General features: G+C 34.8%; 2 protein-coding genes and 2 pseudogenes across 4 annotated transcripts; 1 reads left to right on the top strand and 3 right to left on the bottom strand.

Annotated features, from left to right (window-relative positions):
• Window positions 1-235: 235 nt before the first annotated feature.
• LOC107414771 (uncharacterized) lies at window positions 236-4,632 on the bottom strand. Its single transcript, XM_016022952.4, has 7 exons — window positions 4,388-4,632; window positions 3,805-3,860; window positions 2,783-3,693; window positions 2,331-2,526; window positions 2,005-2,190; window positions 1,490-1,866; window positions 236-931 (listed from the first exon to the last, which is right to left on the bottom strand). Exons 1-7 carry the CDS (start codon window positions 4,585-4,587, stop codon window positions 791-793), a joined length of 2,067 nt encoding a protein of 688 aa, XP_015878438.2. The 5' UTR covers window positions 4,588-4,632; the 3' UTR covers window positions 236-790.
• Window positions 4,633-5,608: 976 nt separating this feature from the next.
• Window positions 5,609-8,405, bottom strand: LOC107414766 (uncharacterized; annotated as a pseudogene).
• A 1,953-nt stretch (window positions 8,406-10,358) lies between these two features.
• On the top strand, window positions 10,359-13,312 carry LOC107414776 (rust resistance kinase Lr10). 3 transcript variants are annotated; one of them, XM_016022961.4, is made up of 4 exons: window positions 11,252-11,391; window positions 11,510-11,691; window positions 11,805-11,834; window positions 11,923-13,312. In XM_016022961.4, the coding sequence occupies exons 2-4, from the start codon at window positions 11,514-11,516 to the stop codon at window positions 13,038-13,040; spliced, it is 1,326 nt and encodes a 441-aa protein (XP_015878447.3). In that variant the 5' UTR covers window positions 11,252-11,391; window positions 11,510-11,513; the 3' UTR covers window positions 13,041-13,312. The 3 variants fall into 3 exon arrangements, with proteins under 3 accessions (XP_015878446.3, XP_015878445.3, XP_015878447.3); XM_016022960.4 differs by having other exon boundaries at window positions 10,359-11,691; window positions 11,811-11,834; XM_016022959.4 differs by having other exon boundaries at window positions 10,362-11,691.
• A 30-nt stretch (window positions 13,313-13,342) lies between these two features.
• On the bottom strand, window positions 13,343-15,953 carry LOC107414793 (rust resistance kinase Lr10-like; annotated as a pseudogene).
• Between the last annotated feature and the right edge of the window lie 3,437 nt (window positions 15,954-19,390).

The raw sequence follows: 19,390 nt of genomic DNA, 5'->3' as shown, positions 1-19,390 counted from the left end.
TGAGAAAGAAAAAGAAGAAGCTTTTTTCCCACTTATTGAAGAGAAAATTCTTCAAATTTTATTTTTATTCTTAAAAAAATTAATTAATTATAAAACTGAATATTGAAAAATGAATAGTTTAGAAAAACGAAATTTTGGGCTCGAAGCCTCCTAAAGTAGTACTCGGCCTCCTAAAGTAGTACTCGGTCATTAGGCGGGCTACAGGTACAGTTCCACCCCAATCTAAGATGAGGCCTAACATAACGAATTTGGCACAAGACCAGTTCTCTTGGACCGGCTACTCCCAAAATTCATTTGTATTTCTTTATTTATTTTTATGACTAAGAAGAATCATTAGCATTCACCAAAATAAATAAAAATAAAAAACGATCATTAGCGTTGAGTGATCACTAATCCTGCCTACAGACTACAAGGCCTAAGTAAACTATTCAAAGGAACGCCGACTATTTGCAGCAAGTAAAATGTTACCAGTGCTTCCATACAGGGGCATCCTAACCAGTTCTAGTCTACTTCAACAAGATTTAAATCTCTACCATCCCAGTGATTCAATTTGAGGAATGTAATAATTGAGGCACTGCAACATTGCAAGTTTTACATGCCCTTGAGGACTTAATGGGGCATCCATGTAAGAAGGCTAGAAAGCAAAAATTTTGACCAGCACTTCAATGTCATATAGACTATTCTCTTGGTCTAGAAAGTTCGGAAAAAGACACTTCGATGAGCCGCTGGTCATGAAGTCTTTGTTGCAGATGTCTGGAGTAATAACAAATTGTGACAAACAACAACATTCTCACTCTTCGGTTTCTGAATCCAGAACAGGGAGGATGCTCAAAGCTGAAGAACCGAGGTGCATGCCCCGGACTATGCCTCCATAGCTAACATTAATCCTGTGGCATAGCAATGAGATGGAATCCCATAATGCAGTTCTTCCCTGGGAATACAAAAAACACTACTGTTAGGCATTTCGATGAAATACATATCCCAGGATTTAATATACGGCTGGTAGCTTGTATATTTTACTATGCAATATGCATTCAAATGCAAGCACCCACTCATGCACGCATGGTACAACACAAAAAATTAGAAGGGGTAGCCTTATTCCTTAAATCAACCTCAAACCCTAGCAAACTCTATCTACTCTTCATTCTCTCTGACCATGATTTCCACCTTGAACCAAATATCCTTGAGTCAGAACACTAACACTCATGCAAGTCCCAACACAATGCTAACTGCCAGTCCGCAAGACCTTGAAACCCAGCATTGGTCTTACTCAACCTTGACTCTTAACACAAACCTGAACCTCAAAACGAACCACAACCCTACCCTACATCAAGCATATTGAGACCACACCTAGGATCCATCAATTAATTTAGCAGACATGCATTCCGTCTTCCAGGTTGTCAAACAAGAAGTCAATACATATCCCCCCTCTACAATAATGGTGGTATATATATTCACTATAATAAGGCATATCCAATTAATTACCTACCTGAAGGGAAAACTGCAACTTCTTATCCCAGTACAAGGCAAAAATCGGGGGACTCTGTCTTCCAACAACCAAAACACAAGCACCTACATGAAGAGTAGAAGGCACAGCAGAAATAACCGCTACGTACTTTTCAGGAAACCTTTCTCTTGGGGGTAGAACTCCCAAGAATAATGGATTTTTGCTAGACTGGCCTCCAGCATAAGATGTGGGATCTACATGTAACATCCATTTTGGGTGCTCTAAAAAAGCACAAAACAAATACAGGAGCAAGTGTGAATCAGTTGGAAGCTCTGAACTCCAGTTCTTGTTCTTTTTATCAAAAATCTCTCCAGTTCCAAGGTACTCATAATTCTTCAAGCAGGTTCCTTCAGCAAGCTCTGTGAAACTCAGCAAACAGGCAATTCAGTTTATCTTAAAAGGCTAAATAGTATATACAACAATGAAATTACCACTACATATATGAGCTGCTTATGGAGACCATGACGTGGTGATACGCATATCAAGCTGCTAATTACCTCGTATCCTTCTTACTGTATATTCTGCCCGAACACTGCTTTGGGGTAGCAAACCTTTAACCCATTCTCCTTTAATCAGTGCTCGAAGCCTTTGGTGTTCAGAGATGGCATCCACACATTCCTGCATTAGAGGGACCATGGGATTCTGCTGAGGGGACTGTTGCAGGTTGGCTTGATGCAATTTGGCTGCATATAATGGCCAAACCCACATTGGCTCGTCAACAAACATCTTTACCAAAAATAATCCAGCCACACTAGACATGAAAATTGATAAAACAAAGAAAAAGAGAATACATGAAAAGTAATATAGTTCACAAGCAACTTACGTGTGGAAGCATCAAGAGCCTGGAGAAGAGAAGCTCGTAACTGATGCAAAAGTCCATCTTCATCAAGGGTTAAAGTCGGTTGCCATTCCTTAGTCCGATCAACTGAGGACACAGTAGCTGTTCCACTAGTAGGTAAATCACTTCCAAGTTCACTAACTGTGATTGATATGCCAAGTTTAGCTGCTGCTTGCATTACCTATAATTATAGAAATTTTAGAGGAATAAACATAAAATATATATATAGTATATAATTCATATAGAACCTAGGTGCTACTCGTCATCTCATTATATTTCAAATAGTTTTTGGAACCCACATGACTTCATGCTTAATAACAATAACCAAACAGCAGCATGGACCATTGTTATTGGGGAAAATAATAAAAAAAATAAAAAATAAAAAATAAAAAATAAAATAAAATGAAGGGAAAAAGGTGATAGTTATGACGAGAGACCTGAATATGACTTGTTTTGATCTTGTTAAATAGAGGATTAAGCAAAATTGAAGAGAACCATTGCCTAAGGCGGTCACGCCATTGCTCAATTTGAGGATAAACGCCCAAATGCTCAAATGCATTAATAGATTCTTCCATGGACATAGGTGGAGGTAACTCTCCCTCTCCTTTCTTAGGTGGAGTGTTGAATTTCTGAGAACCTGGAGACATCCTCACAGGCCTCAATGGTGTACTCCTTGTAGTTCCAGATGTATTAGCTGAAGTGGTGATGGTGTTAGGACTGGTAACACCAAAGCCTCTGATGGTGGGGGGTGGAGTTGTCAATTTCGCAGCTGATTCAGTAATTTTCTCATCTACTTCTGCCAAAAACTGTTCTAGCTTCTCTTCTGAAGTTACATCTCTTGCAGAGGTTCGCTTACTTGACCAAGGGGTATTTATTACAGAATCCAGCCCTGGTGAATTGTGCACAGAAGACAGAGGTGAAGCAGATCCTGGGACTAGATACAAAGAAGACGAAGAATTTGGTGATTTGGAAGGGCTGCCGATAGAATGCATCTTGTTTCCACCGCTGGAGGTGGACTTCCCAGTATTGATTCTAGATGAACGGTTTGAACTGTTTATTGGCTGATGAAGTGGAACAAGAACATCTGAAGGAGAAGACGCTGAGTGGGGCTTGGATTTGGGTGGCTTCTTCGAAGATTCAAATACAACTTGTTCAGACTTTGGCTTTATACCCAAAAGCCCTAGTTGACGATTTGTAAGGTGTAGTTGATCCTTAGTTTCTTTAGAGGGAGATATGAATGCACTGACACTATTTTTCGCTCGACGCAATGAGATGGCTTTGAAGAGTGCAATTATAGTTCCCAAAAACACTATGCCCAAGAAACCCTGCATTGCTTTGACAAATAAATCTGGAGGACAAAGGAACAATTTTCAATAAGAACTATATATCAGAGTGGTAAGTTTAACATTGCAAGGTCAAATAAAGAAACACCGCTGCAATTCGATTTAAGATAACTTACACGCTGTCTCCTTGGAATCAGTTTTAAGCTTCAAATTGTCGATGAACCCATGTTCCCTTCAGCAAGTCAAGGCCAAAACAAATAAAAAAATTCATGTTAGCAACATAGAATTCAGCACTAAAGGAATTGACACCAACCAAGGTCTATAAGCATACAATTTCAGTTTGAAATCCTAGTTAGATAGGCAAAGGACAAAGAAGAATGGACAATAAGATCCTTTTAAAAATAGAGAAAAAAAAAAAAAATCCGAAACTCAACCTAGTTCTAAACTTTAAGGAGCGATTAGTCAGATATTAATTTTCATGGCCAAACAATGAGTATGAGCATGTATGACTCAAATTGGTAAACAACGAACAAAAATCAAAATTATTGCGCAAAATAGTAATATCTTCGCTTAAACCCTCGCAAAACCCTAACTCACAGCCTTGTGTGCAGGAAAAAAGAAAAAAAGAAAAAAAGAAAGCTATTTCAGAAGAAAGATACTTAGGAAGATTCAATACACAGCGGCAATAAAGAAACAGTATGAGAAACCCTGACATTTGAAATGTAGGTGGGGCAGAGAGAGAGAGAGTAAAATTTGTACCCGGAGAAGATGGCGAGGAGAGCCAAAGCTGAGGCGGAGGAGAAGGAAAAGATGCAGACGAGAGTGGATTTGGAAGGCTGAAGACTATTGGCAGTAAGAGCAGCAGAGAATGCAGGGTTCTCGTACACCGTGAACTTCGAGTGGGGCTTCAATGGAGCCGACGACCCCATATTTCTCGCACCTCCTCCAACGGCTTCCATGGCTGTGATATTTGTGCCTATGAAGACGGGGAAAGTATTGGTTTTCAAACTAAAATTACAATTATGTCTTAAATACTTTTTAGAATAATAAAACATTTAAATATTCAAGTATATATTTTAATACTTATGGACTATCGTCTTACTCTTAGGCCATATAAATAATTATTTATAAATTAGGTGATTAAATTTTTGGTTTTAAAATTAAAATCAAAGAAAACTAAAAACGTATTACTTATTTACATTTAAAATCTTAAATTTCCATGAAAATGGTTTTGAAGAATCATTTTTCTTCGATAAACATCAAGAATAATTTATTATGCACATATTAATGCATTTACACAACCTATACTCTACATATATCAAGAAGATAATAGAGTGTAATTTATTCACCAAAAAAAAAGACATACAGTGTTTGTATCATTTCTTAGCACTGTATATATTCTAATTCAGTTTTTTTTTTTTTTTTTTTTTTTTTTTTTTGGGCCTATAATTCAGTTTCTTCTTTCTCATGGTTTCCTGATGAGTTGTTTGTATATCCTTTAAAATTCTTCTGGTTTGGTATCTTTAATTCTTCAGTTGAAGTAATTACAAAATAATGCCTCTTATTTTGTTGTTTCCAACATAAACTTAATCAAATTTCACAAAAATTAGATCTAAAAACAAACATGTCTAACCAAATTTCACAAATCCCCTGAAAAACAGAACGTAAAAACCTTTAATCAAAGTAATTGAACCTTTCTAAGTCAAAAATCAATGAAAGAGGCCAGGTACCAGACAATGAAATGGATTTTACATTTTATCTCATAGAATTTGGATGCATTTAATATAAGCACACTAAAGAAAGATAATGAAACGGGGTCTCCATGTAACAACTAAATCTCACACAAAATTAAATGAAATCCAAAAGAAAACTAGTGTAATATAGTGCAAAGATGCATGTTTCCACTATAATATAATATAATACCAAACATAAACAAAATCTCTCATGACTAGGACAAACTATTGGTTTTCAATCGTCCTCTCATGCTATATCAAGCTCATCAAACGACTCTTCGAGTTCCACATTCACTTCAGTACTAATTGATGCTATTTCTAATGGCTGCTGGTACTCTCTGTTATTGTAAAAGGATATCTTCTTAATCAAAATGGCATCAGGAAGGTCTAGACCCTTGTACTTGTCCAATTCAATATCATTACCATTAACCCCGTACAGGTCATAACCAAGAGCATAATCCCCAGGGTTTAAAAAACTCCCTAGATATGTTGTAATGTTAAAAATTGTATCATTCTTTCCAAAATCTGAAACACGAGCAACCTGCACATAAGCTAAAGTATATTTTGATCCACCACCCTCATTGACTGGTGCCAAAAATATAATGTCCACATCTAGGACAACATTTTCCACTAGCTGCCTGCTTATAAGGACAGACTTGAAGGGTGTCTCCAATAATGATCAGCATCCAAGCAACACTGCCACGAGGTAATAGGGTCGAGTAACGCAATGCCTTTGGTCACTTTAGTGCAAATCACAGGTGGTCCAAGATTTCCAAGACTCTTTGCGATATTGGGAGGTAGACAGATCAAATCTTCATGACATACAGGACTTATCTCCACAGAGAAAGTACACTTATAATTATAGTAATTATATTTCGGATCATGGCATACAAGTTGTTTGTCATTTCGACTCTTTGCTGGAGCAACTTCACCAATGAAATCCACAAACTTAACAGCCCGACCGCAGTTCGAGAAGAAGAAGTAGATTCCCTGTTCCATATGCTCAATTTTTATGGCAGTGGCAGCAGCGCCGTGCTCTAAAATGAGCTGCTCCCGATTACAAGAAAAAAAAGGAAAATGTGCGTCTGTGAGGAACATGCTGGCGGAGTTACACAACTGCTGCTGCATACTGTTACGTGTTGGTTTGTAGTACCCTTGAACAAGACTCACACATATGTTCTTGCTGAACATACTCTACAATATAAGATTGTTCAGGTACTGCTCTACCATTAACAGCCTCTCTCTGATCTTTGAGCTTGACCTTGATCCCTTTGGAGTGAGGTTCATTCCAAATGAATTCAGCATGGACCAGCCTGCCTCTGTTTAAACTTTTCAATCTCATACGGGACAAAAGGCTAAGAGCTCCTTCGATTCAAATTGGGCCTTGATCCAAGTTCTTGGTGGCTATGCAAGTACGTATCATAATCTGGGCAAATGCTTTGTAAACGATGTGTGATATCGACATCCCATAGATGATGGAAATTGGGTTCTTTATAAAGGTTCAAGCCCAATAAAAGGAACACTAAGCCTCAAGCTCAAACTACATGGCCGAGCATGTTTGTCGGCTGGATGTCTTCTATTGTTATGGGCCGCCAATTAAAATATCTCTCTCTTTCGATTAATTCGGTAGACATTCCATTAATGGGAGTTCTTTATATCTGTTTCAAAGCAAAAAATGAATAAATAAATGTTTTTTGCCGTATGCATCATGTCTGAAATGCATGACCTATATGACCAAAAAAAAAAAAAAAACAGAAATGCATGAACTAACTTGGAATGAAATTGTTAAATGAATAATAAAATGGATTTAATTATTATATAAACATTTTACATAACTCATGGGTCATGACAGGATAAGAAAACAAAAAAAAAAAAAAAAAAATCTTATGGATTGGTCATGAAAGTTGTATTAACTACCTTATATTTATCAAACTTACTTCACAATCTTTTTACGTAGCATCAGCTCCACATGATTTCAAACATCTTCTTTCCTTTAAAACGCTGGTCTTTTGCAGTATTCTTACCATCCCCATTTCTTTTTGTTCCTTTCTTGCTCTCTTCTTCTTCTTCTTCTTCCTTTTTTTTTTTTTTTTTTTTTTTTTCTTTTTTCTTCCCCTGAGTTTCTAGCGAATCACTATCACTTTGTTTTGGTTAATTTCTGGTTTTGTCTTTGATAAAATTTTCTCACATGCAGTGTAAACCAGCTTGTTTATTTTAAGGCAAAGTATTTCCTTTTGTTTTTAACTTTTTGCCTTCACTTTCCCAATTTTATATTCAAGAAAGGGCGAGCTACAATTTCCAAATTTTACATTTACCTATTTTCCTTCTAAGCGCCCTGTTTTGAGAAAGGGATTTTAAATTATTTTTTTTTAAATTTAAAAACCAAAAAGTACATTTTTTTTATCACACATAATCAAATACTTAGCTATGTTTAGATTCAGAAAATCATGTTTTTTTAAAGGTTGTGGATTAATTAATCCAAGATTAAAATACATATAGACGAAGCAGCCTAACTCAATTGGTTGAGCGCTGCTATCCAAGCCAAGACGTGTTGGGTTAGAGTCATGGGATGGGGTGGGCATAGGGGACAGCAAAAAAAAAAAAAAAAAATATATATATATATATATATATATATACAAACCATCATGTGAACATTTTCTGGCACCCAAACCTTTTCAATCAAATTTATAGATTAAAATCTCTCAATTAGTCCAAAATTTAGGAACCACAAAGAGCTCCCAATCAAAAAAAATACAAAAAGAAATTAAGCCCACTCAGCCAAAACAGATGCAGCCAAGCACCAAGAAAGCAGAACAACATTTGCACCAACATGAAGGCTTGAATTGTTTTGCATCTTTAAATTTATAAAATAAAATTAGCCGCAAGTAGATCAACAAGAGACATATGAATCAAAATTCAGACAGGCTGCAGTTAAAAACACCTTCTACAATCATAGTATTTGGCCTATCATCATTGCAAACATTGGAAATTCCTACTCCAGTTGCAATCCCAATTGGAGATGTCAAGGGAAAGAAAAGTGCCATTACTACAACGGCTCGAGGCTTGAACTTTGCCCAAGAAAAAAGAGTACCAAAAGAACCATATATTAGTTCATGTGTATTACAATGTTCGGGCCACAAAAGTTTGTACTTTCTCATATACCAAACACAAACATATTCACTAGGGAAAATGAATAATACATATATTTATTCAAAAATGTAGTTGTGTTTGATTGTAGCACAACATTCTTATTCAATTTCATTTTTGTAATGTAGCATATGATTTTATTTTTATCTCTGGTTCCTACATCATTGTAAAAATTATTGGAATTGTGATGTACTGGTTCCATTACTCCAATAAAACAGAAAATGAAAATCAAATCGGGATTGAGAAAGTTCTTTCAGGATTACCGAGCTCTAAAGCCTACAAGGTACTGTTACGCTGATATTGAGAGATAGTTTAAGGATAATAAAGGCCAAGGAGGTTATGGTTCTGTCTTCAAAGCAATGCTTTCCGATGAGGTTATTAAAGCGATTAAACTTCTCAATAATTTCAAGGAAAATGGAGACTAGTTTATCAATGAAGCAGGATCAATAGGGACAATCCACCATGTTAATGTGGCTTCTGTTCTGATGGAGTAAGAAAAGCTCTGGTTTATGAGTTCTTACCAAATGGATCACTAGAGAAATATATGTTCTCTTCAGACGGCGACATGCACAGAACCATAGTCTTGGTTGGGAGAAGCTTCATGATATAGGTCTAGGCATTGCCAAGGGCATTGATTATTATCTTCATCAAGGGTGATATCCACTAATATCCATCTTGATATCAAACCCCATGCACTCTATAATGGATGTTATTTCTGAGTTCGATTAAAACAAAATATGCATGTATTATTCATGACAATGTTTAACTTTTATAGCAGTAATAAATTTGATTGCCTTCTTGACAATATATTATCTACATTATATAAGAACATTAAATTAAATTAACTCTAATAATAGGGGTAAGGCAGAATTCAGCTAACCAACATGTCAAAGCTAGCAAAATAGTGAGGAATTAATATCAAGTAATGAACTAGAGTATATTAGATTTAAAATCATGTAGTTGTGTATTTTGAATTGAATTATCTGTTGAAGAATGCATCTTCTTGTTGTATAAGAAAAATAGAACAAAAATTAATAGAAACTCTTATACCATGAGCATAAATATTTTATAAAATTCAAGGCCAGTTCGTTCAAGCCAAATTAATTTATACAATTAATATGCTAAATCATGTTTCTAAAACGTTAAAGTTTACATTCAAAGTTAAAATTTCAAAAAAGTATCACATATAATAATTATTTAGTTGGTTTAATTTACTCTAGAATAAGTCATTGATTTTCCGAATAGGAATAAAGAATTCAAAGAAGGGAATATGGACTATGTATGTTGTTCGAGAATCGAGTATTTAGTTGAGGAGGTATTTATAAAGACAAACAAAAAACAATATTTGAATTTTGGTATTTACATGGGAATACTTGAAAATTACAAAAATGAAAAGAAAAGAAAATTGTAACGCTGGGCCTCTTACAGAATATGATGGGCCAGACTTTCATAGTTGGACTGGCCTGGAAGTTAGTTTGAATGGACGGGCCATGTAGTAAGATACTTTTTCCGGTCCAAGAGATATCCGACCGAATTGTAGTCCAAGTCCCGGACAATCGTAAAGAGACAACAATTTGACACCAGAGGGGTTTTCTTGGACTGGCTAGGGGCCACTCCTATTTTATTTAAAGTTTTTGTTGTGTTTTTCATTGTTTGTGGCCCATTCATTTTTCCCAGTAAAAAACACAAAAATTGGAATTAAAGCATCAAAAACATCTTGAATTAGCAAAAACTATTGAAATAGATTCTTAATTGTATAAATATTTGACTCTACTTAATGCTATTTATTGGGTTATCTCCTATATAAAATAATAAAAGATAAAAAGCAATCAAGCTTGTTCTTCATAGATTTCAAAATATGAGAAAAGGAACTTTCCAATCACTTTCTGTATCTAAATTAGTCAATCGGTTGTCAACGTACAGCAGTAGACAACCACAGCCAACCATGGAACTTTATTCTAGATAACGTACATCGACAAGCTTCTTCCATGAAAGTGCAATTGTATTGTATTTTTTTCCACTTACATTTTTTAAATATTGTGTTTTTTTCATCCAGTTGTCGAAGATTCCCAATCAGATTGAATTTGTTTAAGCTTTCAATCCCAATATTTTTCATTAACGTTGGTGGGGTATGCATGTATAGTGTCTATTGGATGATCACGGAATTGAAGATAGAGAGCTAACTAAATTAAGCTAATGATTTTGATTGCCGACATCTTATTACTGCTCATACTTTGGTGGTGCTCGTGGACTCATTAAAGCTCTTGAATTAACACATTAAAATCCACCTTCCAGGAAAATTCAGAGTTCACATTTTTGGTGATGAACAGATAATTAAAACTCTATGAGAGAAAGAAAATTAAAAAGTTGTACGCATCTTTGATATTTGAGCAAGATGACCCACAAACTGGTCAAAGTTCAGAGCACCATCTTAGGATCTTAAAATTTGCTGGGTATCAATGGAGACTAAGATGCACGCCCTGGTTTTCCTCTCTCTGTTTCTCTTGGTCACTGTAAATACTGCAGGGAAAGGAACAGACGCAGATGAGTGCAAGCCAACAAGATGCAAACACAATGGACCAGCCATTAAATTCCCATTTTGGCTAAGAAATCGGCAACCACCGCACTGTGGCTATACCGGCTTTGAACTTTCCTGCACCACCACCAAGAAGAAGCACACGGTGTTGGAGCTCCCAAGTTCAGTGAAGCTTTTTGTAAAGCATATCAACTACACAACACAGCAGATTCAAGTATATGACCCACATAGTTGCCTCCCAAAACAGCTTCAACGCCTCAATATTTCTGCATCTCCTTTCCAGTTTGTGGTTGTTGATGAATCCAGAAACTCACTGGACTCCTTCTCCTTCTTTAATTGTTCTTCAGGTAAGCAGGGGTACAATAGTTCAATTTTCCCTTGCTTGAGCACCCATGGCTACCAAGTCCAAGCATATTCAGATAGATATACTACACTATTGGGGTTATTGCCTCCTCCTCCTTGCAGGAAGATGTATGACACAGCACCAATTCCTAGAGATATAATAGAATCCATGAAACATGATTTTTATCTAAGTTGGTCCAACCCAATGTGCAACAAGTGTGCAGCAAAAGGCTTGGAATGTAGATTGGACGGAAACGGCACAGAAAGTCAAACACGATGTTTCTACATTCCCAACAAAGATAAAGGTAAACTTTCACTTTCTATATAGCTCTTTCTAGATTCTAAGTCATTTTTCAACTTTCTACTTATATTCTTTCACCAGTAGCTTGAAACCTATGATTTATTTTGTCTTTGACAGGTACAGAATCAAGAAAGCTGGTGATTACAGGTAAAAGTTGTATGCTTGAACTAAATTTTCATTTTTTTGTTTTCTTAAGGATCATTTTTGATGGGGAATATTTTTCTTTTGTATGCAGGTCCAATCTTAGGTTCCTTCCTCCTTGTACTAATCAGTATTGGAATCTATTGGTTCCATCACTCCAATAAAACAGAAAAAGAAAATCAGATGAAGATTAAGAAGTTCTTGGAGGACTACAAGGCTCTAAAGCCCACAAGATACACTTATGCTGATCTTAAGAGAATAACAAATCAGTTCAAAGATAGAATAGGCCAAGGAGGTTATGGAATTGTATTCAAAGGAAAGCTTTCTAATGAAGTGACAGTAGCTGTCAAGCTCCTCAACAATTTCAAGGGAAATGGAGACGAGTTTATAAATGAAGTGCGATCAATGGGGAGAATCCACCATGTGAATGTGGCTCGGTTGGTTGGCTTCTGTGCTGATGGAGTTAGACGAGCTCTGGTTTATGAGTTCCTACAAAATGGATCACTAGACAAGTACATATTCTCTGCAGATGGCCAAAGACAGAGCCGAAATCTTGGTTGGGAGAAGCTTTACGACATAGCTTTAGGCATAGCCAAGGGCATTGATTACCTTCATCAAGGTTGCGATCAACGAATCATCCATCTTGATATCAAACCCCATAATGTCTTGTTAGACAAAAACTTCAATCCTAAAATGTCTGATTTTGGTATGGCAAAGTTGTACCCTAAAGAACAAAGTTCTATTTCTATGACTGCAGCTAGAGGGACCATAGGTTATATTGCACCTGAAGTCTTTTCTAGAAACTTTAGACATGTGTCATACAAATCAGATGTTTATAGTTTTGGAATGTTATTGCTTGAAATTGTCGGTGGAAGGAAGAATATGGATGTAAATGATGAGAACTCAAGCCAAGGATACTTTCCTGAATGGGTTTATAATCGTTTGAATAGAGAAGAAGACCTTGAAATGGAAAATGTAGATGAGAGACAGTCCAAGATGATAAAGAAACTTAGTATAGTGGGACTTTGGTGCATCCAGTGGTACCCAGTAGATCGTCCATCAATGAACAAAGTTGTGCGAATGTTTGAAGGAGACAAGGATCTGGTGATGCCCCAAAATCCATTTGCTTCAAATGATTCAGCCAAGAGGAGTTCTACAGCGCCTAGCAAAGTCAGACACTCTTCACTAGATATCATCTCAGAATCGGATTGAAAAGTATGGGCAGTGATACACATAATTCAATTGATTGCCTTTTTCTTCTGAAAGAAGGTGTCATTAAATTCATTAAGTAGCAATACATTTATATATATATATATATATATGTATATATTTGCCTAAGGTGGATTAATGTATTAAATCAATCTAAGAAACTGCTAATTTAGTTAGAGACAAATATTCTCTCTTCATACCAGCTTTGCAAGTGATTTGACAATAATGTGTAAATATAAGGGACATTATATAACAAATCATAATTTTAATAATTACCAACTATCCAAATATACTGGTGAAAAAGTCGATGTAAATTAGCAGGGTGCAAAATACAAGTATAAATTTACATTGGCCTCTGGACAAATGATGAATTTATTCAAGGATTCTAAGCCCTAAAACATTGATGGGTTAACAAAACAGAACATGAATATGCAGAAAATCATACACAATCAAAGATTAAATTTGGAAACTATACACGATTAGGTATTAAGGCGTCTCAATAATGGCCCATGATTTACACCATACTATGGTTGCTATGCTGATAAATATATCTACTATTAATCTTCATTTGTCATCTCTTGAGGATATAGAAAAGGTTTGGAAGGCATTCGGAGGAACTCCACCTCTCCTTCAAGCATCTCTAACACTTTTCCCATGGAAGGACGATCTACAGGCTTCATTTGTATGCACCAAAACGCAACAATGAGCAATTTCCTCACGATTCTTTTCTCACCCTCGGTGACATCTCCCAGTTCCAAGTTTTCTCCTTGATTGACTCTGTCATAAATCCATGACGGGAAGTATATCTTACTCGTATGCTCTGTAAATGCATTTACATTCTTTCTTCTCCCAACTATTTCCATCAACAACATTCCAAAACTATATACATCAGCCTTGCAAGAGATGCCCCCAATGTTTTTGTAAAATAGCTCTGGAGCAATGTATCCTAATGTTCCTCTTGCTGCTGTAAGAGAGACAATACTATCATCTACCGGGTATAGTTTAGCAAGCCCAAAATCTGAAATTTTGGGGACAAAATTTTCATCAAGAAGAATATTGTGCGGCTTGATATCAAAATGTAGAATTTGCTTGTCACATCCCCGATGCAAGTATTCAATTCCTCGAGCAACTCCAACTGCAATATCATACATTGTCTTTCGATTTAAGGAAACATTCTTTCCCTTATTAGGAAATATAAATGCATCTAAAGATCCATTTGGCATGAAGTCATATACAAGAGCTCGTTTTGAACCATCAACACAAAATCCAATAAGTCGGGCCACATTAACATGATGAATCCTACCAATAGTGGCAACTTCGTTAATGAAATCCTGCCCTTTAGCTTTTGATTTGATCAACACTTTTATGGCTACAGGATGACCACTTTGGAGCTTTCCTTTATACACCAAGCCATATCCCCCTTCACCTAATTTTCACTTGAATCCTTTAGTCATTCGCTTAATTTGTAAGTAGGAGTACCTAATAGGCATCAAATTATTGTGACTATGGAGAAACTCTTCAAGTGTATCATCAAGAGATAAATGTCTCCGTCTCAATTTGTATATGCAAATTGCGAGAAGAAATAAGAAGCCCACTGATGTTTTTCCTAAAGTTATTGCTCCTTCACGCATAAAAAAAGATTGAAAAAAGAAAAAAGAAAAATTAGTATGATGTGGCCTTAAAGACTGTTCCATCTGAATTTTAAAGCTTCATACATTTAAACACATCAATTTACTGCATCTTTCACAAACAATGAGGCTAGGTAGACATTTTAATCTCAGCATTTGGAAGAAATTTACACACACATATAAATTCATACATGATTAACTATGAATTTCAGACAACAATGTCTATATGACAGCAGAGATAGCAAAATTTAGCCTTACCTAAAGATATGATGCAATCAATTAGTTGTCCTGTCAGACAAATCCAAATAGGAAGAAACTCAAACCATGAGAATTGAGAAGGCATAGTTAAGATATTATTCATATTGACACAACAATTGATAACAATGAAGTCCAAAATGCTTACTTTTATGGTGCCACCATAGCTTCCTAAAAAAAATCTCAATCCTTCAAATAAAAAAGAAAAAAAAGAAAACCTCAATCATAAGTTGGTAAAGACAAATAACAAAAAGCATTGAGAATATCAGGAGCTCATACCTCCTGGTCAATGGCAACGGACGGCATGGTTTAGATCTAACTGAAGGATAAAAATTAAACCCCATCTCTAAATTTTGACAAATTTCAACAACTGTCTTGTTTTTGATATTAAAAGTGGCTGCAGGCAACGAGGCTTGAACATAGCACGACTCACGAATATCTGATAACGATGAATAAGAAGGTAAAATATACAAGTAGGAGTTGGGGGAAAAGGAAGAGCTAGTGATATTGAAACAAGAAGACGCATCTATATATTTAGGAGATTTAACCGGTTTGATGCAATTCAAAAGCGAAATATAAGAAACCGAATAATAATCAACATGGTAATTACAAGGCAACCGAGTGAGAGACAGAGGAATATTTGTGTCTTGATTGGCGTTTACTAGTTGGATCGAAGGGTAATAATGATCATAAGAAATGTTGAGGACATAGAATTTGAGAGAGTAGAGGTTGAAAATAGTGAGGTTGTTCTTGTGGTCGCATGAGAGCTCAAACCTTGTGTCTCCACAATGGGGTGGATCATGTTTCAGTCGGAAAGGGTAGCTGATGTTAAGGATGTCTCCACATGAAGAAGGCAGGCATTCCTTGGATTTTTTTCCCTCTGCTAATGAAGCTCCAAAGTGAAAAACAAGAACCAGGACCAAAATACTTAGTAAAGTAATTAGATTTTCCCTTGACATGGTTATGATGAATCAGAGATAATAACCTTCTGAGTTCCAAAATCTCAGAGAGTACCACTGCATTACAGTGGTCTATGCAAGAAAGACTTTTGTAAGTCAAAGTCAACTCTTATACCATTTTTTACATGGAAAAAATATATATATTTTTTTTTCCTCTAGCGTCCGAATTAGTTTTATTTTTTTCATTAAAAGTCCCTTATTCATATTTTAAAAAAAATATAAATAATTTAATGGATATTTCGTTATTTATAGCATTATTATTAAAAAACCATAATACGATTCATACTCTGAAATATTTAAAAAAATTAGGAAATAAGAATAATTGTTGTGGGCCTGTCGTGGAAATGGGACTAGAAAATTCATGACCTGTGAAATCGTGAGATTGGATTTGAGCCTCTTTAAGGAGAAGCTTGGATGCTTATAACGGGATATGGGTAAACAAGTTGGCCCAAGATTGAGTTCCTAGGGCTAAAAATACTAGCCCAGTCTAAGATCGGGACTAATTGTAGTCCATGTCCTGGACAATGGCTAACAATTTGGCCCAAGTGTTCATCTTGGACTTTCAAGGAGTGGCACCCTCCTCTTTATGGAAATTTTTTGTTGAGTTTTTTAATTGTTTATGTCCTTCTATTTCTCTTTCATATCAAACACACAAAATTGATTTTTCTTTTCTTTTTTTTTTTCGCGGAATAAAAAAAGAAACACACAAAATTGTTGCTGTCAAAAAAACAAAATCATAAAATTGGAATTAAAGCATCAAACACGTCTTGAAGTACCATTATTCCATTTCTTTTTTCCTATGAAAAAAACATAAAGATTTTCCTTGAAAACAAGCAATGCTTGAGAATGAAAAAGGGATCAATTATATAAATGTATGAGTTTTATTTTAATAATGTTTTCTTGGGTTATTTCCTTTTTTTTTTTTTTTTTAATCATTTGAGTTATCTCCTTAATAAAATATTACAAGATAAAAGCAATCGAGCTTGTTCTTCATAAATTAAAAAATAATTGAATTTCATAATTATTTATGACCCCCCTTTGTCCAAATTACCATATACAGTGCATACATATAAATTTAAACAAAACTAGTTTCCAAATAAAATCACTCGAATAATATGTGGTTGTTTTCACTAAATGTATCCATTCAAAATGTATGATTGGACTGGGATCACTAATAGAATCGCATTGATAAATGATGCAATAAATGCGTCGCACAAAATAAATAATGACATATCGTATGGAGTCGCCTAACATCATGTCGTTAAGCCATAGGACAATAAGCGATGCATCATTAGAGTCACCTATTTTTGAGTTTTTAGCGACTCAAATTGATTTTTACCGATGCATCATAAGAATCACCTATTTTTAAATTTTTAGCGACTCAGATAGATTTTTAGCGACGCACCATAAGAGTTACCTATCTTTGCATTTTTAGCGATGTATATTTATTTTTAGCTAAGCATCATAAAAGTAACCTATCTTTGAGTTTTTAGCGACTCAGATAGATTTTTAGCAACGCACCAGGAGAGTCGTCTATCGTTGAGTTTTTAGCGACGCATGCTAACAATCCACTTATAGCGACACATTATTTAGCAATGCTTCACCACAATATCGCTAAAAATGTATTAGCGACTTTTTTAAAGTATCGCTAAATATATGAGTCGCTAAAAATAGCAAATTAAAGGTCATCAAATATGTTAGGCGACTTTGTTATGTATTAATGCGTCGCCCCTTTTTTTTTTTTTTTTTTTTTTTCTAATTTTACATTTTTTTTATTTTGTGAAAATTGATTAAAAGAGTAAAAATAAATAAATAATTGAAATACAAAAAAACTAAAACTAGATCCATCCAAAATAATTAGAATACAAAAATTTAAAATAAATATTTTTCATAACAAATTAATTATCAAATAAATTAAATATTATCTCATTGACATATTTTTACATAATTTGTAAACTATTGTAACTTTTCATAACAAATTTAATATTAATTAAACTTCCATGAATGCATACTCATTGAAATGGAAGTTGACATCCTCTTATTGACGATATTATAACCCCATACTGTATATGGAAAAATTAAAAAATTTATTAACACTTATGCAAAATAAATAAAATATTAATAATTATTAAATTTATAATTTAGTATAATATTACCTTCTTAAAATTTGACGAGGCACATTTCTCCTCATTAAAAGTGGAAAACACATAATGAAGCGGATCAAAAAAATAATTTAATGAATAATAATAAATGTTATAAATATTACTTAAAACATAAGTTAATAAATATACGTACCAATTTATTTAGAAGATATTGTTTATCCATATCCCCTCACAGTCATTACCAACATAGCCACTTTCACATTCATCTTGATTATCATTTTCATCAACACTTGGCAATTGTATGGCAAATGGACTGTGAGCCATCATAGTATCGCTAAGAACATCTTCTTCAACCAATTCTTCTTCAACAAAAGTACAATGTCGTGGTGGAGTTAAAACAATAGACCATCTCGAATCAAGTTGATCTTCAATATAAAATATTTGCTGAACTTGTGAAGCCATGATGAATGGGTCATATTTATATCCAATTTTATTAAAGTTAACACATGTAATCCCCATCTCATCAACATACTGTCATCACATGACTCACCATGTCAAATCCATCGCCGATAGTTGACATCAAATCCATTCCAATATATATGGCTTTTAATATCCCTAATAGTATGGATTTTCATATTCCCACATTGCATCCAAGGACACCGTATGGCATTACAATTATTGGCATTCTCCATGCTAAATTTCAAAAATTCATTCACCCCCTTAACAAAATCGCTTGAGGTTCTATATTTTGTTATTGACGATTTATCCATTTCCCTACCAATCTAAACAGAACAATGTCAAACAATATCACAAACAAATTATCGACAAAAGCAAGATTAAGAAAATCCAGTGAACCTCCACAAAAGTAAGATTAAGAAAACCCAGCGAACTTAATCTCCAGTTATAATGAAAAAATAAATAAATAAAAAATAACCCAACCCACCACATGTCATCACCAATCATAAAAAAAAAAAAAGAAACTCACCGAAACCATGGAGATGAAGAAAGAAGAAGCCAAGCTAACCATGACGGCGATACAGAGAAATCCAACTTCTAGACAGCAATGTAGGCAAATGGAAACTTAAACCCGAATATTGCACTCTACAAGTCTCTCTGAGATTGCTTCCAATTCCAACATCTATTAGGTAGTGTACTAACATCTATTTTGTGAAAAGACATGGTATTCAAAGGCCCGCGTAAAATTTTAATACGCGCCAAAAATTTTCAGAAAATGGCAAAACAGGCGATCCATTTAAATAAACTGTGTCGTTAAAGGTTAGACATGACAACGGATTAGGCGACGCAATAACATTTTTAGAGTTGCCTTTTTTTTTTTTTAATCCTTTTAATTTTTTTTCCAAATACGGTTTATTTTCTATTTAAACTTGCAAGTCTCTTAAATTGTAATT

Source organism: Ziziphus jujuba, chromosome 8 (genome assembly GCF_031755915.1).
Source record: "Ziziphus jujuba cultivar Dongzao chromosome 8, ASM3175591v1".
NCBI lineage: Eukaryota > Viridiplantae > Streptophyta > Magnoliopsida > Rosales > Rhamnaceae > Ziziphus > Ziziphus jujuba.
Note: the sequence above shows the minus strand (reverse complement) of the source record. Positions and strands in the feature narration are given on the sequence as shown.